This window comes from Mobula birostris, chromosome 21, assembly GCF_030028105.1.
Source record: "Mobula birostris isolate sMobBir1 chromosome 21, sMobBir1.hap1, whole genome shotgun sequence".
Taxonomy (NCBI): domain Eukaryota; kingdom Metazoa; phylum Chordata; class Chondrichthyes; order Myliobatiformes; family Myliobatidae; genus Mobula; species Mobula birostris.
The window spans coordinates 39,515,612-39,533,341 of NC_092390.1; the positions used below are offsets into that span (position 1 = coordinate 39,515,612).

General features: G+C 38.0%; 1 protein-coding gene across 8 annotated transcripts in view; it reads right to left on the reverse strand.

Annotated features, from left to right (window-relative positions):
* Nucleotides 1-6,687: 6,687 nt before the first annotated feature.
* The window catches only part of blnk (B cell linker), a 199,045-nt gene continuing 188,002 nt past the window's right edge, over nt 6,688-17,730 (reverse strand). For all 8 annotated transcript variants that reach the window (XM_072239359.1, XM_072239366.1, XM_072239364.1 and 5 more), the window contains 4 exons: nt 11,549-11,613; nt 10,231-10,314; nt 9,996-10,151; nt 6,688-6,899 (listed from right to left, as the gene is read on the reverse strand). In XM_072239359.1, the coding sequence (XP_072095460.1) occupies nt 6,780-6,899; nt 9,996-10,151; nt 10,231-10,314; nt 11,549-11,613 (425 nt within the window). In that variant the 3' untranslated portion in view covers nt 6,688-6,779. The remainder of the gene's footprint in view (nt 6,900-9,995; nt 10,152-10,230; nt 10,315-11,548; nt 11,614-17,730) is intronic.

The window sequence follows — 17,730 nt, forward strand, 5'->3', positions numbered from 1 at the left end:
GAACAATGCTGATGAAAGCTCATCCCCCTTTAATAACTCAGTTTTTCTCTCTTCACACCTGACCTGCTAAGTATGTCCAGAATTCTCTTCTATTGGTGTTTGAAGCTCACTGGTACAACATTTTTTCCTGTCGTTATTTCTCTTCAGTTTGCATCACCTTCGGATCAACATCCTCTACAGCGTGCTTCAAAGTCTCTGGTCCTCATCCCATCATAGAATTCTCTTTCTTTTTCTCCAGAGCAAGTTCAATTTCTGACTTAACCTGGTTCTGATGAAAAGTCATCAAAACAGATTTTAACTTTATTTCTTGCTCTCCTGATATTGCCTGACTCCAGGCAGCATATGCAATCATCCATTTTGATCCAACTCTACATACAAATTTCTTCTTAATTTTTATTTGACTCTATTGCAGAGTGCTGAAAGCCTTATTGAAATTTTAAACGAATCATCCACTGAGTTGGATAGGCGGCAATAGTAAACTTAAGTGCAACTCCTGGAAGGGCTTCTTAACTGTCCATTGCATGGAATAAGGTTTGGTTGAAAATTCCCTACAATGCCTGAGAATGTTTTAATGTGTAGAATGTACTTTATGAATGCAAGGGAGAATGCGTATAGTTCAATTTCTGATAGTTGATGGTGGTGGTGGGAGGGGGTGAGGGTGGTGTATGGTTATACTGGTATGACTCAAGTGACAATGATCTTATTTACAGTCTACTTGAGTAAAGACAGATGGTTTTGAAAAAAAGGAAAAATAATTGCTGTGTGTTTGAATTTCTAAGCCATGCTGTTTGTATTGGTAGTCGGTCCCCAGAGTTGTAGATATTTTGCAGAAAAATATTTCTTCTATTCAGTTTAATAAACTATTATAGAGGATAGAGTGGTAGAACACAAACATTGTGGCCTGCTCTGTCCTGTTTTTCTAATTAATTTAAGGACGTGGAAATGAAAGTTTGTTGTTGAACTGTAGTTTTAGTCTTGTTTCCTGTTTAGAATTGAATACACTAAATCAAACAGCTAAGTCTTATTTTCTACTGAATTTTTCATCTCTGATTATAGTATCAAGGTATACAATGAGATTATTGGAAAATTTATTTTCTTTATACTGAATTATTACTGATAAATGAGTAGTTTTTAATCGCTTTACTATTATTAGAGAAACTAATATTGAGAATAAATGGTGCCAAGCAATCTCTCGTTCTACATACCTCAGGAGGGGAAATCTCATTTTAGCATCCCTTCTGTTAGTCCTCCTCCCCCCCCCCCACAGAATCTTGTTTTTTGTTGTGATTACCTATTCTTCTGAATTTCAGTGATGTAGACTGTTTGACTTTTCTACCCATGTCAAACCCTTCATGGCAGGAATATTCAACCTTGTGAATCCTTCTCTTCAGTTTCACCAATGCATTAAATTGTTCCTTAAATATGGAATTTAAAACTGCATGTAGTAACTCCAGGCATGTTCGTTAGCATCCTGCAAACATAATAACATCCAAACTTAAGGGATCAAGTGGCCAACTCCAAACCTACCCCACCATTCAATCTGAACTTGCTTGGTCTGCTCCAGCCTTTTCTCCTATTGTGCCAATTCCTTAAAATGTTTCCTTATTAATTAGGCTCATGAGGCACAATCTGCCCCTCACATGCCATGCTTCTTTCTTTGTCTTGGGCTATATATTCCACATCTCTTCAGCTGTGCTGCCTTCTCCCTACTATCCTTCCCTGCTTCAGTGAGACCAGCCTATCCAGAACCCAGTGCAAGTACTCCCTATGCCTCCACATTTCTGTGGTCAATTTCCCTGAGTGCCTATAAAAGATTGCGAGCACTGCTGATAGGATCACTGGGGTCTCTCGTCTACCCATTAAAGATATTTATCCAGAGCTCAGCATACACAGGGTCCTTAGTGTTTTTAATGATCCCTTCCACTTGCCCCACAATCTCTTTGACCTCATAACATCAGACAGGAGGTACTGTAGTATTAGGACAGGGACTTAAGATTGGAAACAGCTTCTTCCCCCTTGCCTGTAAGACTATTGAACTCTCTACACCACTTGTGAATCTCATCATGTGGTCTTGCCACATATGAAGCTCCAGTAGCATTATTATGTATACCTTTTAACTTTTATATGCACCTTACTTGTTGATTTATTTGTGGCAATATTACTTTGTGTTGAGTGTGAGTTATATGTGCACCTTGGTCTGGGGGAATGTTTTTTTGTTTGGAGATGGACATATGTATAGGTCATATTTATGCAGAAATAGAGAAAGTTCTACAGGATTCACAAAATTCTCGCACCACTATACTTAATATTTCACTATATACTAAGTATAATTTATGGTTTTGTTAGTATGTATTGCAAAGTACTGCTGCTGCAAAACGACAGATTTCAAGACTGCAAATTTCAGTGATGTTAAACCAGACTCTGATTCTGAAACACAGAACGTCATTATGGCTGGGCTCCAGTTTCACTTTGAAATAACAATTTCTTCATGTCAGAGCAAAAAAAAACAAGCTGTTGGAAGAAGTGGGTTGAGCAGTGTCTGTTGCAGCAAGGGGGTGCATGCAATGGGTGGAGAAAGAATTAACAACATTTTGAGTCAACCTTGCATCAGGACTGTCATGTGGACTTAGGCCACTATCCCAAATGTTGAATATACACAACCAATGAAGATTAATGGAATTACCAATGGCTTCTTTGGTAGAAAAATCTTGTAAGCATTTTCTGATGCACTTTGCATTTATTCTTATTCATCAGAACAAATGGTGGTATTCTTCACATTTCTTCAATAGGATGTCCCTTAATAACAGTCACTGTAAGCTGACAACATCCAGATCTATTTTATGGGCATTGTTCTTGTCTCTGTTCTAGTGGTCTAAATGATAAGATTGTTAATTCAGCTCAAAATATATGATGTGAATATAATTCCATTTAAATGTTTTTGATCCCCATCACAAAAACATGCATCAAACTGCAAAATTAATGTATTTGACTTCTATGAACGCCTGCTCGAGCTCTGGCGCGGAACTACTTGTATCTAGTTCCATAAAATGACACAGCAGATACCCATGCCATTTCCCTTGGCATAGTTATGTAGAGAACACTTTAAATCTCTCAAGAATGAAGCTTAGCCGTATTGCCCATGATAACAGCTTCATATTTCTTTTATTCAAGGCTCCAGCTGCTGTCACAAGGTGAATAACTTCTATTAAACAGGTTTTATGCTGTTGGCCTATGATCAAGAATTTCAATGTGTCCATTCAAATTATTTCCATGAGCAATAGTTATAAATCACCAGATAAATTTCATTTCATTAGGCCAGGCATCTTCTAAAGCACAGATGAAATGCCAGTTTTACTGTACAAAACCACAGAAATGACTTTTCTTCAGTTTTAGGCCTTAAGATATAGGAGCAGATTAGGCGACTTAGCCTACTGCGTCTGCTCCACCATTCCATCATGGATGATTTATGATTGCAAACCCATTCTCCCACCTTCTTCCCGTAACCTTTGCGCTCTAACTAATCAAAAACATATCAATCTCCACTTCAAGTATACCCAATGACCTGGTCTCCACAGCCGAATGTGGCATTGAATTCCACAGATTCTGCATCTTCGGCCGTGAACAATTCCTCCTCAACTTTGTTGTAAAGCAAGGGTTTCCAACCCTTTTTATGCCATGGGCCAATACCATTAAAAAGAGACACCATTCTATTCTGAGGCTGTGCCTTCATTTCCTAAATTCTCCCATATCTTCTCCACATCCACTCTATAGCTAGGCCTTTCCATATGAAATAAGTTTCAAAGAGCTCCCCCGTATTCTTCTAAACTCCAGTGAGTGCAGGCCATAGCCAAAAGCTCCTCATACTTTAACTCTTTTATTCCCAAGATTATTCTCATGGACTTCCTGTGGACCCACTACAATGCCAGCACATTTCTTAGTTAAAGGCCCTAAAACTGTTCACAATACTCCAATTGCAGGCTGACCGATGCATTATAAAAACTCAGCATTATATCCTTGTTTTCATGTTCTTGTTCCCTTGATATGAATGCTAATATTGCATTTGCCTTCCTTGCTAGCAACTCAACCTGTAAGTTAACTTTTAGGGAATCCTATAAGAGGACTCAAATTTCTTTGCACCTCTTATCTCAGAATTTTCTCCCCATTTCTAAATAGTCTATGCCTTTATTCCTCTACCAAAGTGCATGACCATACATTTCCTTGCATTATATTCCATCTGCCACTTTGCTTGCCCATTCTCCTAGACTGTAAATACCTCTTCAAACTTCCTACACTTCCCTCTTCACACTACCTGTCCCTTCACCTACCTTTGTATCATTAGCAAACTCAACCACAGAGCCATCAATTTCATCATCTAAATCATTGATACATAGTAAACAAAAAAAGAAACAGTCCCAACACCAACTCCTGTGGAACACCACTAGTTATCGGCAGCTAACCAAAAAAGATCTCCTTTAACCAATGCACTATAAAACCTCTTTGCCTTCTGTCAAAAGATGGACCCTAATCTTGTTTACACCATGTGCGGCACCATGTCAAATGCCTTCTGAAAATCCAAATAAACAACATCCACTTTGTCTATCCTGCCTGTTATTTCATCAAAGAATTCCAACAGATTTGTCGGGAAAGATTTTCTCTTAAGGAAACCATACTGACTCCAGCCCATTTTATCGTGCCTCCAAGTATCCCAAAATCTCATACTTAATAATGGACTACAACATCTTCCCAACCACTGAAGTCAGGATAACTGGCATATCATTTCCCGTCTTTTGCCTCACTCCCTTCATGAAGAGTGGAGTGATATTTGTGATTTTCCATTCTCTTCAGAGTCTAGTGATTCTTGAAAGATCACTACTAGTGCCTCCTCAATCTCTTCAGCTCTTTCAGAACTCTGAGAGTTCCATCTAGGTGACTTAACTACCTTCAGACCTTTCGGCTTCCCAAGCACCACCTTCTTAGTAATAGCAACTACACTCACTTCTGTCCTTTGACACTCGAATTTCTCGCATACTGCTGGTGTCTTCCACAGTGAAGAATGACACCAAGTTCTTATTAATTTTGTCTGCCATTTCTTTGTGCTCAATTGCTACCTCTTCAGTGTCTTTTTACAAGAATCTGATTTCCACTCTCACCTCTCTTTTACTTTTTATACACAGTGGATTTCAGTTCATTGGGCCATTGGTTAATCGGTGCTACCACCTACTTGGGACAACTCTTTTAAAAAAAAAAACAAAATTCATCAAGAAAAAATAGCCAAGATTCCCTTCATTTATGTGGGACACTATGCCATTTAATTGGGACAGGAGACTATTGCTGAACAGTTTCTAACTAGCATCAGTTGTGTGCACTTGTGTGGCCATTAGACACTGCACCAAGCAGTGATTTTTGTCACTATAAGTTGGTGATGAATAAGTAGTAAGGTAATTTAAAACTCTTTGCTCACTGAGGTTTCCAGCATTCAGGCTTGAAAATGCCAGAAATGGCCATGAGTGAAAATGAAATGATTTCACTACTTCAACAAGTTAAGAACTATGAAAAATTTGAAGGTATTGACATTTATCATGAATGCTACAATGAAAATGAAGATTTGGCAGATGCAATTGTTGACAGCACTGTATGAAGGTAGTCCATTAACTGCACTAGGTGTCTATGCTGATTTTATTTACAGTGAATGAAAAGAACCGAGTCGTGCACACTGGACAAATTTCTCCATTGATAACTATTTGGAATTAATACACAGTTTTATAGTAGTATAGGAGTATTGTTCTGTATTTCATTTAAATACATAATTTGTTACTGAGTTAAATGATAGTTTGTCTTTTTTATATTTTTTTAAAATAGTTTCATGAAACATTGGCTAATTTGGCCAAAATATGCAGGTCCTGATGTGTCCCAATTAACTGGAATCAACTGTAGCTGGTAAACCTCTGGTATCCTCTTTTATATTACTGGCTTGCTTTTCTTCATATTTTCTCTCCTTATTGCCTTCTCTCACTATTCTCTCCTTTTTAGTTGCCTTCTGTTTTTTCTAAAAAAACCTTCAGAATCCTCTAACTTCCCAGTAATGTTTGCTATATTATATGCCCTCTCTTTTGCTTTTATGCTGTCCTTAACTTCCCTTGTTAGCCACAGTTGCCTCATCCTCACTTTAGAAAACAACTACTTTGGGATGTAACTATCCTGCAACTTCCAAATTGTTCACAGAAACTCCTGTAATTGCTGTTCTGCCATCATCCCTGTGGTGTTCCCTTCCAATCAACTTCCAGCTCCTCTCTCATGCCTCTGTAATTCCCCTTACGACAGTGCAATACTAATACATCTGATTTTAGTTTCCCTCTCTCAAACTGTGGGGTTTCATCCTATTTTAACAATAATTAAGAATATTTGAATTGTTAGATCAAAATACCTTTATGGTTACGAATTGGATTGTGCAAAGTATACTAATTACTGTTGAACACCAGTATTAAAACGGCACATTATTAGAGTTGAAAAAAGTTTTTTTTTGTCATCTGGATAGTGGGATCTTTGTTACTGTAGAATGACTTCAATAATGTGTTTAAATTGAAAAACTATTCATTACAAGCATAAATTAGGTAAATGATAAGATTGTTCTGTGCATAAACCAATAAATTATGAATAATGTACAGTAACCATAACAAAATTAATTGATGTAAATTTAAATGCTTTGTTTTATTCATATTGTCTGTGGTTGAAAATGATATAAAATGGAAACTATATAAATACTGTTCGGTAAATGGACTTCACGAGTCTTTGACTGGATACTTCAATTTGGTGGAATCCTTGGTGTTATTTTGGCTGTCAATGAGGACCAAAGGATTCTTTTGATGGTTTTCAATTATATCAGCAACACTGTTGAACCGCTAAATGAATAGAAACAAACATTGTTAGCCCATCATAATCCTCTTTTACGAGTAACTATAGCATAATGAACATTTGTTACCCAAAATGTCAAAACAGTCCACATGACACGCTAAAAATAAAACATACAGAAGTGAAATTGAAAGGTACAAACACCAGCTTGATGGAAGAAGATTTTAATAAGAAATTTCAGAAGAGGTGGAGATTGAATGCCCAAAAAGGGAAACTAAGCTGGGAGTGTGCCATTTTCTTTTCAGAATCTATAATACATGACCCAATTCTGGATCTATTGATTGTATGAGTCCTCCAGCATTTTGGATGTGTGTTCTGTGTCTATTTAATAGATTTTGGTTCTAATGTCTTACCTAGAACATACTTAGTTTAAATACTGTATAGAAGTTCTTTGTATTTATTTTTCAAACTTATTTCCCCTTTTATTAATGAGTTCATTTGTGAGATATTGAGGTAAATGACCAAAAACATGAACCTTTATGTCTAAAGGAAACTCCAGGGAGGAAAACGAGGCCTAATGCAAGATGACCAGGAAGGTACTTACGGAACTTGGCAATTGAAGACATGTATGCTGTTTATGGAATGATAGCATCTGTGATATTTGGGCAGCCAGAGTTAGAGTATGTTAGGGGACTGCAAGGCTGAGCAAGTTTAGGCACGTGGAAAACACTGAGCTCAAGGAAGACTTTAAAATAAGTTTTGTAATTGAAGCAATGCTTAGCCAGATACTAATGTAGGATAACAAGCACAGGAGCTAAAGATGAACAATCCTGATAAAAATTTAAGACGTAGAGCAGATTTTTGAATGGTTTTCAATTTTTGAAGAGAACAGCAAGAGGGAGTTTGAAATGCTTTGTTTAATCTGAATTTGAGCGATGCTAGGTGTGTGGATAAGGATTTTAACCCTGGGCAAGCCGTGACAACAATGGATTCTGATGATAGAATTGGAAATACGAGGGCAGGGAATTCCCAAAACTTATAGTGAGGTTGTTAAACAACTGGTTCAGAGTTAGACTGCTGCCAAGAGGCAAATGAAGTCAATAAATATGGACAAGAGAAAATCTGCAAATGCTGGAAATCTGAGCAACACACACACAATGCTGGAGGAACTCAGCAGGCCAGGCAGCATCTATGGAACAGAGTACAGTTGATGTTTTGGGCCTGAGATTTGTCCTGAGGAAGGGTCTTAGGTCATAAAGTTTTTGGATCTTGCTGAGGGATTACATACAGATGAGAAATTGGAGATAGGCAGAGAGAGATGCTTTGACAAAATAAGAGATAACATCCTTTTACACTCCTTCATGGCTATCAGAGACATCTCTAACAATATTTGCATAAATCAGGAGGAAGCCTAGTGAATATAGGCCCAAAATGATGGACAAAAGCAGAAAGCTATCAAATGAACATGGTATGGTGAACCACACCAAAGGCTGCAGCTCAGTCTTAAAGGAATGAGGATGGAAAGATGTTCTGTGTTACTATCACATAGGAATGTCATCAGTGAATTTGGTGAGAAACATTTTGGTACTGTGGCAGTGATGGAACTCAGAGAAGAATTCAACAGCAAATTCCATGAATGATGACTATGGACTTAGAAGGAAACAGTTTGTTCAATGACTTTGGAGAAGGGAGGTTTGAGAATCAGCAGAGAGATTATAGGTGGGTTATGAACCACAGATAGGCTGAAAGCTGAGTGTAGTGCTTACATAGACATAAGGATGATTTGCTGCTAAACCCATCATATTTGAATTTTACCCCATGCTTTTTCACCCTAATTAATCTACATTAACGAAGGTGTTACCATCCGAAAATCTAAAAATTGTTGATAACCATGACAAGTACGTACTAGAAAATACTGAGCACTTTTACAAAAGAACAGTGTAGCATAGCATCTACTTCATGATCAATCTACCCCTCCCCTCCTTTATAACCCATAACCCTCCATTTTTCTTACATCCATCTGCTCATCTAAGAGTCTTTTCTATATCCCCATTATTTCAGCCTCTACCACCAACTCAATCAATGTATTCCAGGCACCTACCACTCTCTGTGTGTCTGAAAACCACTTTTCACGTTTCCCCTACATTTTCCTCCACTCATCTTAAATGGAAGTCCTCTGGTATTAGCCATTACTGCCCTGGGTAAATGATACTGACTGTCCACTTTATCTTGGCCTCAATTCTTGAACACCCCTATCAACTTGCCGCTCATCTGCTCTCATCTATCTTTGCTCCAAAGGGGAAATCCCTAGGTTGTTCAACCCTTCAGCGTAAAACATGTTCTCTAATCCAACAGCATCCTAGTATACCTCCTCCGTGCCTTCTCTAAAGCTTCCACATCCTTCCAATATTGGAGTGTCCAGAACTGAACACAATACTCCAGCCAGAGTTTTATAGAGCTGCAATTGCATGACCAATGAAGGTCTACACCACAAAATACACTCTTAACCATACTTTCACCTCGCGTGGCAACTTTGAGGGATCTGCAGACATGGGCCACGTAATCCCTCTGTTCCTCCACACTGCTAAGAATCCTGCCACAGACACAAGAGGTACATGCTGGAAATCTAGAGAAATACATACAATATGCTGGAGGAACTCAGCAGGTCAGGCAGCATCTATGAATGGAAATAAACAGTCAACATTTTGGGCTGAGACATTTCATCAGGAGTCCTGATGAAGGGTCTTGGCACGAAATGTCAACTGTTTATTCCCATCCATAGATGCTGCCTGACCTGCTGAGCTCCTCCAGCACATTGTAAGAATCCAGCATTAACCTTTTCAAGTCTGATCTTCTAAAGTGCATCTCTTCCCATTTTCCTGGACTGAACTCCATCTGCCACTTCTCTGTCCAGCTGTGCATCCTGTCTCTATCCCATTGTAACCTACAACGACCTCCTACGCTATCCACAATACCACCAACCTTCATGTCATTTTGTGTAGATTTTTAACCCAGTTACATCATCTTTCATTTGCAGTTATTTATTTATTTTAACCTGTTCCTGGCTACAATTAAGTTCTAAAAAAATCAATTAACTGCACTAATTATTCTTGGGTAATGAGAAGCAAGAAAGGTAAATCACTTACCTCTTCACCAGTCTTCTCCTTGCCTAATGCATATTCTTTCGTTGCTTCAATATAACGCACAGGAATATTGTAGACCCTTCTTTTATATAATACAACTAATGTATATGGCTGCCGTGTGTCCTGGCCAGAACTTTTTCTTATGAGGTACGATCCATCCTATTTTGGATGAAAAAAGTGCTTTTAGCTACAAAAACTGAAGTAATGTAAAACATGCATTCGAAATGTACTCTTGTACCTTATTGAATTTCTGTAATGTCTCTTCCGCAGTTTTTCGGTCACAGTGATTTGCATACCATGCTTTGCCATCTACACTAGGATCCTTCAAATGAATAAAAATTTAAATATCAAATATTCTAATATTATTCGGTGTCGACAACATTTTTGGTAACAGTGATAAACTTTAAATACTACACATAGAAGATATTACAGGTTTCCATTATGTTGTGCGTAAGTTGATTTTACTGAGGATTATTTTTAAGACATTTTTATGAAAAGAGCACATACAAACATTCAAATTAGAAGTAAGCTATACAAGTCCTCAAGCCTGGCCTAATAAATTACTAAGACCCGGGATAGTCTATCAGTAATGTCAATGGTGCCATCCTGTCTACCCATGGTGATCTTTCATCCTCTTGACTCTTTTCCCTAAAAATAGCCAGTTTGTTTCCATCTTCATTACAAGAAGTGCTCCAAAGAACATTTATGGTTTTCAGTGCAGAGATAAAAGAAAGCATCATCTCCAATTTAAATGGGTTAACGTTTATAAGTGATCCCTAAATCTCAATACATCACCAAGAAACATCCTCTCTTCATTCATCTGTAATGACCTCTCAAATCATCTCTCACTTTTCTTAACTCCAGTAGAGACAAGTTGAGCTTGTATAACCGTCACTTGCAATCTGCCCATTCCAGGTTTTAGAGAAGCTGAGATTATTTTAAAGTTGAAATGGGGCAGGGGGAATATCCCAGTAAAAGCATAGTATCAAAAGAAAATAAGGAAAATGATGAAGCACAGATGGATATAGAGTCCATAGTAGTTTTGGGGATGAGTTCAGAAGTGAAGAAGAAATGCATCTTGATGCAGGACAGGTAGCTGTTGCAGAAATTTAAACAAGTTGGAGTTTATGGAGAATGGAGGGAAGAGTGCTGAAGTAATTTAAGATTGAAGATGACAAAGACAAATATCTGAAGGTTTCTATGGTGGAGCAGCAAAGAGAATATTTTACAGTAAATTTCATTGTTGGTACAATATGAGATCTGAAACATGGCTCTGAGTTACTTGAAGATCACTTGCGATGAGGGTGGAAATTTGAAAGAGGTAGACCGCATATAATCGTGTAATAAGTGGAATTTTAACTACAGAAAAGATTTTGTTTAGTAGCAGGCAATCTTTTAAGCATTATACCTGGAGACAAATCTATGATTAGTGTTATGAAAGAAATTAGTGGTTGTCTTGGAAATCGCTGTGTAAATCTGACCTGCCGATCAGAATACCATTGATTTCTATATCTTATGAAAGTGATTAAATACACATTGACTTATGAAAGCTTTACCTGCTCCAAACTTGTATGAGAACTCTGATGGCGTTCATTATGTCTGGTAGCAGTTTCTGGAATATCTAAATTAATCACAATTAGAAAGTAATCACCCGTCAAAATTTAATTGCTTCCCACAAAAGTAATTCCAATTAATGTTTTCAAGTATTATCTCTATTCTACTGACACAGACACATGACTTCCTGGTAAAAGCCTTATGTTGAAAAACTGGGTGTTGTTTGTTGATTCAGACCAAATAAGACATTCCTAGCTGTCTGCTTTAATTTCATTATACTATCATTTTAGCTCCAAACGAGGCCATTTGGCACATGAAGGTCATTCTGGCTTGATGCAATCCAGTTGGCCTCATTCCCTTTTTCCTTCTCCATTGTTGGTTTTATTTTGCTTCAAGCACTTACTTAATTCATTTTTGAAAACTATTACTGAATTTAATTCAACTGTCCTTTTAAGTTATGAATTCCATGTCCTTGCAAAGTCTTCTCCAAACCTTCTCTGTTTCAAGGAAAAGAACAATGTAATCCTGTATCAGAAATTCCTCATCCCTTGTACTATTTTAATAAATCATTTTTATAACCTCTCTAGCTTCCCAAGGTGCATTCCTCTTAATTGGATAGGATAATACAACCACAGCTGAACCAATTTTTTCTTTCTTTTTAATGCCCTCCTTCCACTGGCTTGGGAAACAACTGTTAACCACTATACACTTTTTCTCACTTCTAAAAGCCATTTATTTATGCTGCTACTGGTCCTTTTTATTCTTTTGATCTTCATTTTTGTTCACTAGCTTATTTACCACATTTTATCAAATATTGTAAGCCATCCATGGACACATTAATTGTGTTTCTTTGTTCACCCTTGTTATCTTTTCTAAAATATAAATCAGGTAAGCATGATTTGCTTGTCCATATAAAAGTTCATTTTGTTGCATATTATTGTGTCTAGCAGTTTCCTTACCATTGAAAAAGACTGATTAGTCTATGGTGCTGGGTTCGTCCTTGTATCTTTTTAAACATTTCAAATCCTCTAATCTAGTGGACCATTTCCTGTATGCAAGTGGGATTGTAAGATTGATAGCCTAATTTCCCTCGTCAACCTGGGATGCATTGTATTTACACAGCAGATGACCGATCTACTTTATGTACAGTCTGTTCAGAACCTTGCCTGTACAATTTTAAATGATCAAGTCTGGTATCTTAATCTCTTATTTAGCTGTGATTTTCATAATTGCATCTTTGTAGTAAAGTTAAATGCTAAAGAACATACTTAATATCTCTACCCCTCTTCATGCACCTCCTAGTTGTCCCTAACTGGCCCCACTACACACTTCCTGCTTTTATGTCAATAGAAGACTTTTGGATTCTCTCTTAAATTCACTGCACATCTACTCTCATCTTCCCTTTTTGCTCTATTCTGATCTTACACCCCCCTGATTTTCTATACTCAGTTGTCATTTGTATCATTAACCTTTCTTTTTGCTTCTTCTTTTCTCTAATCTTATCTGGGAAATTCTACCTTTCATTCCTTCAGAAAGGAATGCAACTGATCATAACTGAACAGTCTCCTCTTTGATTCAAATTTCACATTCCACTCTTTAAATTTTAATTAAATATGTTTCTTCCCCCCACCCCCCGCTTTCACTAATCAAACTCCAATGATGCCACAATAGCTGTCCTCTACTGCTTCTTCTTGATCCATTTCAACTAGGACCAAGCTCACCATATTCCTCATTGAATTAGAAACAACCTGTTCTACAATGTTCTGAACAGTTCAAAAACTCTTTCCCATTATGGCCCCAATCTATATTAAGGTAGTTCAACATCCCCATTACCACCATCCTACTGAGTTTTTGCAAGTTGGAATCATAGGAAGTTAATGACACAGGAGGTCACCCATATGTCTGCTAAGCAAGAATAACAACAATTCTACTAGTATCTTCTGGTTGCAGGTTACAGCTCTACAAGTACATGTCCAGGCACTATTTCAAAGTGGTGGGGGTTTCTACCGCAACTCACAGCCAGTGAGTTCCAGACCCACTAGCACCTTCTAGTTCAGAGATCTCAACCTTTTTCTTAATGCCATGGAGCCTTACCATTAACCGAGGATTCTGCAGACTCCAGGTTGGGAACCTCTGTAGTTAAAAATACTTTTTCTCATCTCACTTCTGTTCCTTTCATTAGTACCCAAAAAACTCAGCTTCCTGTTTTTGGCACTTCACAAGGAAAGATGGCCTTCCTATTTATTCTGTTTAAGCCTCTTATAATTTGATACACATAAATTAATTCTCCACTCAGTCTTCTCTGTACCAGCGAAAACAATTTCAACTTTGTTCAATCTTTCCTCAGTGTAGAAATCTTCCAGTGCTGCTAACATCCTTGTATTTCCTCTGTATTCCTTCTATTGCAATCATATATCTTCTGTAATGTAGTGACCAAAACTAAATGCTGTTGTCTAGCAAGTGTTGCAATTCTAGCATAACTACCTTGCCTTTATATGTTATATCTGGGCTAACAAGTGAAGCAATCTGCATGCAGTTCCATTTCTTTTATCTATTTGATCCACTAGCATTAAAGATCTGTGGAAATACGATAGAAAACTGTTCTATGTTTTGTGTTTCTCAATATTCCTCACTTACTGTTTTTCTCTTGTTGCACTCCCCCCGCATACAAAATTCTTTTTGCACTTCTCAGCCCAATTGATCAGACAATCAATATCATTTTGAAAAAGAAAAATTTTGCTCTTGTCAATTACATGGCCAATTTTTTGGTCATCTGCAAAGTTCTTTACAATATTCCCTACATTTAAATCAAGATTATTATTATGCACAACAAAATGCAAGGAACCAAGTACTTGTAGAACCCTGTAACAACCTGTGACTGAGTAAATTTTTGATCCAAATTGCCACTCACCCATAGATTAGTTGGGATTGGTGCTAGTGAAATCAATTCCACCTAATCCACCCTGGCATGCAGGACCTTGCCAAGCCTTGCTGATAGCCATGTACAGTACAACAAAAATCACAGCCCTCATCTATTCTTCTGGTTACCTCCACAAAAAGTTCTATTAAGCCAGTGAGACAAGCCTGTTCCATAACACACCCATTTTGACTGTCCATGTGTATGTTGCCTTTTCAAATGAAGCCATGCCTCACATTGAACAAATTATAATTATCGAGTCCACCACTAAAGTTACACCAAATGATTTATAATTACTTGATTTCCTTCTGCTTCATTTTTTAAACAAAGGATTGCCTAAATTGTACATTCAATGTTCCTGCACCACTCCTGTAGCCAGAGGGAGTTCAAAAATGATACTCTTAATCTAAGATTTTCTCCCATGTTTTTTTTTCCAAGTATCCTAGGGTATATTCCATCCAAGCCTACCGATGTTTCCACTTTCAAAATTGCTACTTTCTCCTTTAATAATTTTTATCACATCCAATTCCTCATGAACTTTTTCCTTATCTACATTATGGGAATAATGCCTCTTGTCTACAATGGTAGCTGCAAAATATTAACTTTGAACCTAATTCACATCTTCTACCTTCACACATAGGTCACCATTTTGTACCCTAATAGGCCAACACTTAGTTGTTCTCTTTCTGTAGATGTAAATATTTATTTGGATATTCTTTGATTTTACCCCCTTGTTTTTTTCTCATCTTGCCTCTTCAATTTGCTAACTTTTCCTTTAATTTCACTCACATGCTTCCCATATTCTTCTTTCCTTTTTATGCAGAACTAAATTGTCATTTTTTGACATTAACTTTTTTTTGCCTTATCCACCCTCAAAGGACATTGTCACCTTGGCAGTAATTGCTTTCTAAATTTGCTCCATTACACCTTTCTCACTTGTTGGCAGTCCGTAGACCACTGCCAGAGAAAACATAAGACCATAAGACATAGGAGCAGAATTAGGCCATCTGGCCCACTGAGTCTGCTCCACCATTCAATCATGGCTGAGCCTTTTTTCTTATCTCTTCCTCAACCCCAGTTCCCGGTCTTCTCCCCATAACCTTTGATGCCATGTCCAATCAAGAATCTATCAATATCTGCCTTAAATACGCCCAATGACCTGGCCTCCACAGCTGCATGTGGCAACAAATTCCACAAATTCACCATCCTTTGGCTAAAGAAATTTCTCCACTTCTCTGTTTAGAAAGGGTGCCCCTCTATCCTGAGGCTATGCCCTTTTGTCCTAGACTCTCCCACCATGGGAGACATCCATTCCACATCTACTCTGTCTAGGCCTTTCAACATTTGAAAGGTTTCAGTGAGATCTCCCCGCATCCTTCTGAATTCTAGTGAGTACAGTTCCTCGTATGATAACCCTTTCATTCCTGGAATCATCCTTGTGAACCTCCTCTGCACCCTCTCCAATGCCAGCACATCTTTTCTAAGATGAGGGGCCCAAAACTGTTCACAATACTCAATGTGAGGCCTCACGAGTGCCTTATAAAGCCTCAGCAGCACTTCCTTGCTCTTATATTCTAGACCTCTTGAAATGAATGCTAACATGACATTTGCCTTCCTCACCATGGATTCAACCTGCAAGTTAACCTTCAGGGTGTTCTGCACAAGGACTCCCAAGTCCCTCTGCATCTCAGATTCCTGGATTTTCTCCCCGCTTAAAATATAGTCCGCACATTTATTTCTACTACCAGAGTGCATGACCAAGCATTTTCCAACATTGTATTTCATTTGCCACTTTCTTGACCACTCTCCTAATCTGTCTAAGCCCTTCTGCATCCTATCTGTTTCCTCAACACTACCTGCCCCTCCACCAATTTTCGTATCATCTGTAAACTTGGCAACAAAGCCATCTATTCCATCATCTAAATCATTTATATACAGCATAAAAAGGAGTGGTCCCAACACCAACCCCTGCGGAATACCACTAGTCACTGGCAGCCAACCAGAAAAGGATCCTTTTATTCCCACTAGCTGCCTCCTACCAATCAGCCAATGCTCTAACCGTGCCAGTTACTTTACTGTAATACTATGGGTTCTTAACTTGGTAAGCAGCCTCATGTGTGGCACCTTGTCAAAGGCCTTCTGAAAGTCCAAATATACAACATCGACTGCATCCCCTTTATCCTACTTGTAAACTGCTCAAAGAATTCCAACACGTTTGTCAGACAGTTTTTTCCCTGAAGTAAACTATGCTGATTTTGCACTATCTTGTCCTGTGTCACCAAGTATTCCCATCACCTCATCATTAACAATTGACTCCAACATCTTCCCAACCACTGAGGTCAGGCTAACTGGTCGATAACTTCCTTTCTGCTACCTTCCTTCTTTCTTAAAGAGTGGAGTGACACTTGTAATTTTCCAATCCTTTGGCACCATGCCAGAGTCCAATGGTTTTTGAAAGATCTTTTCTAATGCCACTGCAATCTCTAACACTACCTCTTTCAGAACTCTAGGATGCAGTTCATCTGGTCTGGGTGACTTATGCACCTTTAGGTCTTTCAGCTTTTTGAGCACCTTCTCTCTTGTAATAGTAACTGCACCCACTTCTCTTCCTTCACACACAACATCAGGCATACTGCTAGTGTCTTCCACAGTGAAGACTGACACAAATACTCATTTAGTTCATCAATCATCTCTTTGTCCCCCGTTATTATTTCTCCTTCCTCATTTTCTAGTGGTCCTATACCCACTCTCATTTGTCTTTTATTTTCAACTTGAAAAAACTTTTACTATCGAATTTGATATTATTTGCTAGCTTGCTTTCATATTTTATCTTTTTCCTGCTAATTTTTTTTTAGTTCTCTCTGTAGGTTTTTTAAAACTTCCCAATCCTCTATCTTCCCACTAACTCTTGCTTTTTGTATGCCCTTTCTTTTGCTTTTACAATAGCTTTGACTTGCCTTGTCAGCCACAGTTGTACTATTTTACCATTTGAGTAGTTCTTCATTTTTGGAATACACATGTCCTGCAGCTTCCTCATTTCTCCCAGAAACACACGCCATTGCTGCTCTGTTGACATCCCTGCCAGCAGCTCCTTCCAATTTACTTCGGTCAGCTCCTCTCTCACACCACTGTAATTTCCCTTACTCCACTGAAATACTGCTACATCAGACTTCACTTTCTCCCTATCAAATTTCAAGTTGAACACAATCATATTGTGATCACTGGTTCCGAAGAGTTATTTTACCTTAAGCTCCCTAATTGCCTCTG